This window comes from Pleurodeles waltl, chromosome 10 (assembly GCF_031143425.1).
Source record: "Pleurodeles waltl isolate 20211129_DDA chromosome 10, aPleWal1.hap1.20221129, whole genome shotgun sequence".
Lineage (NCBI taxonomy): Eukaryota > Metazoa > Chordata > Amphibia > Caudata > Salamandridae > Pleurodeles > Pleurodeles waltl.
This window is the reverse complement of record NC_090449.1, coordinates 103,335,388-103,344,855: the sequence shown is the minus strand read 5'-3', so window position 1 is coordinate 103,344,855 and position 9,468 is coordinate 103,335,388. Positions and strand designations below refer to the sequence as shown.

At 42.7% G+C, this 9,468-nt stretch overlaps 1 protein-coding gene across 1 annotated transcript; it reads left to right on the top strand.

Moving 5' to 3' along the window:
- Nucleotides 1-1,350: 1,350 nt before the first annotated feature.
- LOC138261165 (histone H3.3A) lies at nt 1,351-8,704 on the top strand. The gene is made up of 4 exons (XM_069209874.1): nt 1,351-1,505; nt 2,703-2,847; nt 3,297-3,450; nt 8,105-8,704. Exons 2-4 carry the CDS (start codon nt 2,720-2,722, stop codon nt 8,231-8,233), a joined length of 411 nt encoding a protein of 136 aa, XP_069065975.1. The 5' UTR covers nt 1,351-1,505; nt 2,703-2,719; the 3' UTR covers nt 8,234-8,704.
- Nucleotides 8,705-9,468: the final 764 nt, after the last annotated feature.

The window sequence follows — 9,468 nt, the reverse complement described above, 5'->3', positions numbered from 1 at the left end:
GGTCATCCTGTTTTTCTTGTTTGGGGACAATAAGCTACTTGTGGCCTAGAGGTTACAAGCTCTGGCTTGAGTTTTGCAGGAATGGAGTTTGAATCCTGGGACTTCATCTTCTACGTGTTGTGTGTTACTTTTTGGTAGCTTTATCATTACTGGAACCCGGGGACCCCCCAATGAATCATTATTGGAATCTGGGCCCCCCCACTGAGGCATTACTGGAAGTTGGGGACCTAATCTGTTAATATTATTTCATTTTTTAGGCTGTTGTGGACCCCCTGAGGAGGCTTCACGGACCCCCAGGGGTCCCCGGACCACAGGTTGGGAACCACTGATTTAGAGTACTCAGGCTTGAAGTCACTGATTAATGATTTAGCACAGAGCAGCAAGGAAGGTTTTACTGCTCCTCTTGATCTGCCTGGGTCCTGCTCCGCCTGCCTGCAGATTGCAAACAGTACCTGAGTCAGCAGCTATACTCAGGGCCACCAGATTTTAAACGATTCTGCAGCTGCTGCTTTTTTATCATAAACACAGGCTTGAAGCATTTGCCTCGTAACCCATCATCCACCGCATATTCTACTCATTTTTACAAAAAAATCTATCTCAAACAGATCAAAAAACATGGCAATGTGTTCATGTGCAGTGGAAGGTCCTTTGCAAAGGTTAATTGGTCATCTTTCAGTTGCTTATTTCTGCATTTGGTTGTTAAACTGGACCTGATTAGATGTTTTTATTCCCCAGACAGTATTACCATGTGTACAAATTACAAAATAATTAACACTATAAAAAATTAGCTATATTATGCTGCATAATTTACCTTTTTTGCTGCATAATTCAGTCAACCCTGCCAGATAATTCAGTGCTCCCCTGCTGCATAATTCCAGTGGCCCTGGGTATTCTGCACCAAGCGGTCAATACACTATTAATTTCACATCACATGGCAAGGGTAATTAGTGGGCATGCAATTTGCACCCGCTAGGTACATCACATGTGTAACCAAGCCAAGCCTTAGGGTACATTGCTACTGGCTTTAGCAATCTGTTATGGTAAAATCTTTTATAATGCATTTTTCGTGGCAGATATTTTTGTCTCCTTCCAGCTAACTCATACCATCATTAAAATTTTGAATAATTATTCGTTTTGTCACGTTCATAGTGACTTCACTGGTCTCATACGAAGCTCGACGTACTGGATTTGCTAGTGGTTCTTTCGAACAGGGAAAGGCGCCCAACCAGTACGTGTTATCGTTTATTGTTTTCGCGCGCCGGTTTGTTGTACAAAGGTCTGAGACTCTTATTTCCGACTGTCCTGAAAACGATAGGAAGTCAGAGGGAGGCGGGGGATTTCAGAAGAATTACCCAGTAGTGACAGACGCACACGTAATAATAGGCGTTTCACGCGTCGATGACGTCACATAGGGAATATAAAAGTCACGGCGGAGCGCGCCGTACACAGATACAAACAGCGCTTGAGTATTTGGCAGCCACGGGACTGAGCGTAGACGCACGGAGGTTAGTTGTGTTTTGTCCTTGTAAAATTATGTTGAAGTTTAGAATACAATTATGCGCTCTTTGCAGCGAAGCGTCGGTTTATATCCAGTCGTGACAAATAACGCGTTTTTTTACTTTTCTTCGAGTTCCTCGTCTGGTTGATCCAGTCTTTGCCCAGCAGTATACAAAATGGCGGCATTTGTAATAGGGATTTCTTGTAAACCTTGGTGAATGTGGTGTGTGTCACTCCCCCGTTCCAACTCCAATTTAATGCTGTTTGACAGCCATCATTTTGTTCCTTTTTTAACGAATTGGGCATATTATTTTAATACACCCTCTTTATTAAGTTAATATTTGTATTAACTTAAATGAACGTCTATCGGCGGCTCACTCATGGCATAAAAGAATCCATATATCCTTCCCCCGCGGTCTTCATTACCTGTCGTTCCCGGTCTGCCCGTGACGGCACCGCTGGGGCGACGTGTGGCAGCGCGGGCGCGTAATGGAGGCGTTTAGAAAATGGAGTCTCTTGGGCTGCGCTTGAGTTCCTACTGTAGAAAATGGCGACAAGGCGGGCGGGTAACCCTTCGCAACGCCCGCTCATTGCATGGAGTTTAACCCCCTCCCCCTTGATTCTGCTGTTTATATTTCACCCTTTCGTTGTAGCTCTTAAGCCCAAGTGTAAGGTTTTCCGTACCGCGCGCTCAAGCGGCAGCCTACTGTTTGTAATACTGGGACTGTTCGGTTGACCACTATGACGTAGCGTTTTACGAGCCCGTGAGTCACTTGTTTCCGGTGGGCGGGAGCTAACGGCTGACCTTGACTGTTGGTTTATTTTTAAATTCTGCAATCTCCCGCTTAAAGTTTTGACCGGAAAGATTTTGTCTCGAGCTTCACCTATTTTAAGGTTTTATTAACAGCGGGACTCCCTTTCATATAAACTACTCTTTTAGCTTTGTTTTTTTTTATTTTGCTCGCGCCATTTCTCTTGATTGCAGGGCATGGGTGGCGCGTGCTTTACCCTTGTGCGCGAACTCCTATTACACTCTGCACTTTTTACAATATTAAACGTGGACCTTCTATACTGCCAAACCGTTAATCGTTGTGCCTAGAAGTGGGTTACATAGAATCTGAGGTGTACCCAGTAATCTGCAAATATTGAATTGCATTTTTGACACTCATCGTGTATACATACCCCATGTGTTTTTTTTCTTTTAGGCGCGCATTAAATCAAAATGGCTCGAACCAAACAGACCGCTCGTAAGTCCACTGGAGGAAAGGCTCCGAGGAAACAGTTGGCTACTAAGGCCGCCAGGAAGAGCGCGCCATCTACGGGCGGTGTTAAGAAACCTCACAGATACAGGTGGGTATTTATTTAGAATGGTCGGGAAAGGGCAAGTTACGTAAAATCGATATTTTGTAGTTTTGATATGCAAGCTACAAATCTTTACGGAAAACCTCTTACCCACTACATTTCTTTGGTCCAGGCAAGATTAACATTAGGATTGTCGTTTGCATTAGTTGAACTGTAGCCCTTTCGAGGAGGGGGGTGTGTGTGTGTGTATATATATATATATATATATATATATATATACACACACACACACCCACCCCATTACCTTCCCTGCCAGACCACTTAAGTCCATGGTGGTCTGCTTTTCATGTGTACTGCACCTCTGTAGTGCTATTGACTTTGCCTGCAAAGTCTCCTATGAGGGTGTATTAGCTAGGGAACACAGGGTGTGGGGGTTTTAAAATATTTTTTGGCAATGTTTGAACAGTCTACTTACGTTATATCTTTTTTGTGTGTAGGCCTGGCACAGTCGCTTTGAGAGAGATCCGAAGATATCAAAAATCTACTGAATTGTTGATTCGCAAACTGCCGTTTCAGCGCTTAGTGAGGGAGATTGCTCAAGACTTTAAAACTGATTTGCGGTTCCAGAGTGCAGCTATTGGTGCACTGCAGGTAATAGTCGTTTTTTAACTGCTTCTCACTTGTGATTTAATGTTGGCGTGATAATCGTGGGACTCAGAAATTTAACATTTGAAAGGTCGTTTTAGAAGACACCAGTATTTATCCATTTAGCACATCTAACCATTATCATGAACAAACTGTTTCTGCATTTCCCCAAAAACCTAGCAAGGTTACCCAAAGTATCAGCTTGAACAGAGCACGTCGTACTGAACCTGTTTAGTTAGTGCTATTTAAGTAATCGTCCCCCAGCTTGCACTTAATTGTGCAATGCTGGAGGAAGAAACAGCGCCACAAGCGCGAAGCACATAGGCAAAAGAAAATAGTGTGCTGACAGGGTCAGTCTCCAACAGCCTTGAGGTGGGACAAACTGCAAGCCTTTAACAAACCAACTGAATTTGGAAGACAGGAGCCAAGGAACAAATGAGTGATGGGTGTGGTGAAAGCACACTGAACATAGTGTCAAGGCAACTCTTTTCGTGTTGTGTAGGCTTGATCTTAAAATGGCTTGACAGGATTAGAAATTGCGGAGCTTCGTGGTCTTAATTTTCATTCCACTCTTACATTTCCTGTAGCATGGGCATAACTACTTTTCTTGCAATACTGCCTCATAATTTGGTCTTTTCCTACCACTTAATACCAGTGGCCCTGCTATAACTAAAGCACTTCCATTTACCTTCTACCTCTAGCTACAAGATCTACTACAGAGGAGTAGTGCCAACAAGAAACCTAAGAAGGGTCATCCTAGTGTAATAAGGATATGAAGTTGTCCTGAATCATGGTCATAATTGCAACAAGGAGAGACAAATAAAACATACAATTATCATAAAAGCTTTTATCAGAAATAAACGTTTGGCATTAGACTATAATGCTCCGAATGGCCCCTAGAGGACGCCACAATGAAAACAAACGTGGGCATGTTACCATCTAATTAGCCCATAGAGGGCGTAACCACAAAGTACTGCAAAAATATTTATTCCCTATGGGACATAGTGCATTACACATGTTCAGGGCTTGCACTCGAGGGAGGGGTTATTATTATTTTGAGGTTCCCACTGACCTAGTGTGGGGGGCCACATATCTATACCAGTGTTCTCAACCTTTTAATGCCACCCCAGTTGAAAAAATAAGAATCTTTGGACCCCCCCTTCAGAATTCTTCACAATTATTTTATAAAGATTGCAATGTTTAATGTCTAGACCTATTAAACATTGCAATAACATGCTTCTGATTAAAACAAAGCCCTGTTACCTGTCAAATGTTTCTTTTGGCCAGAGCCTGGTATCCCCTCTGGGGGTCACTTAAGCCCCTCCCCACACACACACACACTTTGAAGACCTCTGATCTAGACAGCAGGTTGTGGTGAATGTTTTGAAGGATGCCCCATTGGCCTAGGGGCACCACAGACTGAGTTAAGGGCATAAAGGTTTTGTAAAAGAATGCTCTGCAAAGCATTAAGGGATGGACCCGATGAACAGCCCTTAGAGGATCCCAAAGTAATATCAATTGTAAAACATGGTCATGTAACCATATAATTGGCCCTTAGGGGGCGTAACCACATGAAAATTGAATAGCACAATGTTGTAAAACCAGTTCCAGCCCCAAGGGGGCTTGAAAAGGGACCAAGTGAGGGATTCTTTTGGGATCCCCACTGAACTAGTGCGGGGACCCTTGGATCGGTGTTTGGGGGGAAAGGTTGCTTGCAAAGCATTATGGGGCAACTTTTCCTGAGTGTAGTGAAAATTGTAGTATTCCCAGCCTGCCAAGCTGTGCTTCATCAGTAGAGCATTTATAAACTACGTTTTTGGGGCTAAAAGAAATGGCTCATTAAGTAACTATGAACAATGTGGCCAGTGTTCCAATACCGCAGATTGGGTTTGTGCTGTGAGCTCCATGGCTGCCATGGAGCACGGAGGGTAAAGACAAAAGTTCATCCACACTGAAGTTTATCGTTAATCGTGCTATTATCCATGTTACAAGATCAGTCTGCAAGTTGGTAACAAAACCACCCCAAGCCGGGATAAACACCAAGCAGTTACCACTGACTCAGACATTGAGGCAAGCTTAACAAATGAGAGTGATGAGTGATGTGGGTTTAGTTAAAAGCCCACCATTTTTTACAGCAGGTCATCTTGCACGCTCAGCTTCAAAAGACCATTGGAGCATGTCCAAGTGCAGGAACTTGTTTACATCTTTTTAGGCCGCGGCTAGACTGCAATGTCATTTTGAGACTGCTTTGTATCAGGTGGCTTAGAACACACATTGCTTTCCTTTTGGTTGCATTACCTCATTTGCTTGCTGCTTATCGGGAGGCTGCCACGCGCTTCCTTCCTCCTTGTATGCCTGTCCCTCCCACTGGGACATTGCATTACTTGTGCTCCCGCAACCTTGCCTGCCTTTTTGCACTCCTTGCTTTTGCTTCTCTTCCCCACCATAAAGTGCTGTGAGCAGCATTCTGATCCCGCTCACCTCAATTGCCTTCTGTTGCATGCCTCTACCTACCCATTGCATACAATTTGTGGGCGTCATTGTTACTTACTTACTGCCTGTGGTGGTTTTTTTCTTTCCTCCATAGACCGTTAACCCTGGCTTCACTTCCTCTTTTGGCAGGTCCAAGTACTGATTTCTCCAGCTCTAATAAAATCCTTCCACCTCTGGCATGATCAGTCGTGTATGGGTGTAACTTTTTCGTGGCTTTCTTTCCCCGTCCTAATTGCTTCTTATCCTTCACGGTCCCTGTTTCTTCTTGAACTGTCACGTGCACCGTGCGTTTGTTTCATCTCCCTAATGACAGAAGGGAGACCATTTTATGGCTTTGAAAACCAGGGGCAATGCTGCTTTTTGAGCAATAGGCTTAGAGGTGTGGTACATGTAATCAGTTGTCCACAAGGGAATGGTAAAAAAATTACATCCTTGGAGTCTTGGTGTACAGTAGTGCAAAGTCTGATTCGTAGACAGGCCTCGAATCTAATGATTGTATTTGCAAGGTTAAAGCCTTTCTCAGAAGTATTCCAGATGGTGACTGCCTGATTCTTGTTTGTATTTTTTGCCCCTCTGACAGGAAAATCTAGTTGTGGTGTAGATATCCCTGCTGCTAACTTGTCTACGCTAGTATGTATGTAGAGGATGTCACACTGAGGAGCAGTCTTTGCGCTCATGTTTCTTTGGTGGCAGGGCTTATGATCCTTAAGATGTGGCAGTGTCCAAAACACTATCCGCTATTCATTGCCACCACTTGGTTCTTCTGTAAAATTTGGAACACCACGTACTTTATTACCCCAGCATATCCAGAGATGAACACATTACACCAATCTCATATAATTTCATTTGCAAGCACCACATTGCTCGGTTTTAAGTTCATTTGGCATGTCATTGCAATAGATTCTTAAGCACATCTGTCCTTAAAGAAAGCTGTCCTTGTGAGAATGAGGAGTAGCAGTTCTAGCATTTCAAATTAGTTAAGGAACAAACCTTGTCACTGAAACGTTCATGTCAAGCTAAAGTCCGGCACAGTGATATTAGTGTGCCAAGTGCTTGAAAGACGTATATATTGTTGTGCAGCTAAACAAGTCAAAGTATTAATCTTACTTCCCAAGGACTGCGGTCTGGGGACCCGAAACTTTCCCAGCAGTTCTGTGTACCAAGCTTGTTCATAGATTGATGCTATTATAGTTCATAGGCTCATAATCCCATAGTCTTTTTGTTCCTGCCACTGGGTTTTGATGTAAGCATACTTTTCAACATGGAGGACTGTTTAATAGCTAAGAGTGCTTGGGCGGAATGCTTTAAACATTGTAGTCCAGATGACAAAATCAGTTTTGAGCAGTGTTTTTTTTTTTAATTAAGGTTTTTGTTGCCTAAACATAAGTGATACAGTAAACTTTTTTTTTTATACATGTCGTCCAAAAGTAGCAAAATCTGACTGCGCTTGCAGGCCATAAAAACAAACTCGTGCTGAAATAAAACTAAACCATGAAGTTAAGCAGCAATGCCCACTCACACTCTTAACGAGTCTGGAGGAGACAGTCCATTTTCGATAGGTGCCCCTGAAGCCTTCATAACAACTTATTTGGACTGCAGTGGCACTTTGAACTCTAGCCTAGATTTCAGGCTTATGCTTAAATATCACAACATCAAATACTCTTACAAAAAAAGGCAACCAGCCTTTGCAGAAGTGCCTTGCAAAACACCTACATGGCACATTTAGTGGGGTGGGGAGGGGGGGTGTCAAAACACTGGGCATGAAAGATAGTGAGAAAACGGGATAGGTAGCACCTGCACACTTAGTCCTTTGAAGATTTCTGTGCTAGGGTGTTGGACGTCAGTAGTTTAATTTGACTCCCAAGAATTCCATGCGCCACAGAATGTCCCAGAACTTCAATTCCTGTCTTTACACCCGAGAGGCCATTATGCTGTTGCCACCTTATAAGCCAGCTAACAAACTGTAGGAGTTGTAAAACATTCTGTGGTTTTGTATACTTGTATGATTCAGTGTGACTCGTGGAGCGCTACATTTTGTAGATCAATAGTTGTTCCGCTATTACACCTATCTTGCTGGGTACGTTACGTATTTAACAAATGCTTTTGTGACTATTGCTTTTCATGTTCATGAAACTAATCCAGTGTATGTAATTTGCATGTTTTACAGGAAGCAAGTGAGGCTTACCTAGTTGGCCTATTTGAAGACACAAACCTTTGCGCTATTCACGCAAAAAGAGTAACAATTATGCCCAAGGACATCCAGTTGGCAAGAAGAATTCGAGGAGAGCGTGCTTGAAGAATGTTTTTTATTTACTTCGCCAAGCAGGATAACAATTTAGTTTTTGTATTGAACTGTAAATACTTGCCTGTGTCCTCTTTGTTTTTATAAGGATTTCTTTTAAGCATACATGGATATCGGTGGAAAAGTAGCAACATTTTTCTTTATTTTTATTATAAAACATTCCTCGACTTTCTCAGGTTTTTAGGATTTGTACGTGAAGCTGTAGTGACATGAGACTCAGTACTACACAGCTGTAGACTGCATGCTTCCAGAATTGACAGGTGCACACTCCCAACAGTGTCCTCTTTCAAAGAATCTTCTTGCATTGACAAATTGGTTGTAAATAAACTTTCCACTACCTCACACTTCTGTGGAATCTATTTGCTATGGTGGAGTGCAGCAAGCGTTCCTTTTCATAGAGTGAATCTACTCTGGTGTATAAAGGGGTTCTTAAAATCTGGCAATCTTTTAACGACTATAATTTTTTTTTTAAATCTTAAAGGGGTGGGGTTAAAGTTCTTATGAGCTTTTTCGCTCCTTCAAGGTTTTTTTTTTTTAAACAACCCTTAAGTTTGCGTGGGTCTATTACCCATGAGGTTTGGAAGCCTTTAGTGTGCTTTCAGTGAACAAATGTTTGTGCATGCTTCCTACTTAATGATCTACCCTACATCTATTCATATTTTGTTTGGGGTAGTGTTGACCTGTATGATGTTGCTATATTAAAAGGTTAGTACTTTGCTTACTTGACTACAATAATTAATGGTGCTAGGCATTTGAGTGTGAATCTGACCATTCCTTATCAATTCTGAATGATTAGGAATGTTTACAATTACTGGTGGGTCCTGCGGTTCTGGGAGGACGGGCTGAAACCTGACGCTGTGCTGGGCTGACAGATTGCTCATTAGCCGCCAAGTTGTCAGTCTGTCGCCCAGCCTCTGCTTATAGAAACGCCACTGGTTTGTCTGGTTCCCATCTGTTGTAATGGCAGAACGGCTCCTTGAAAGGAAGGGGGGATGGATGCAGCTCAAGTCTACTAAGGGATCCAAAGAAGAGCAAGGACCCTGGGGCTCAGAAAAGTGCTTTAGAGGATCAGAGCAAGTAGTTCCTCAAAAGGTCAAGAATGTATTAAACTAGAGCGAAGGCTTTCAGCACCTGTTTATGCCTGCTCCTTAACTGACAGTCCTTGAAATAATTAACCACAACCTACGGGTTTTTATTGCTTAACTCTGTTAAATGACTCGCAGTAAAAT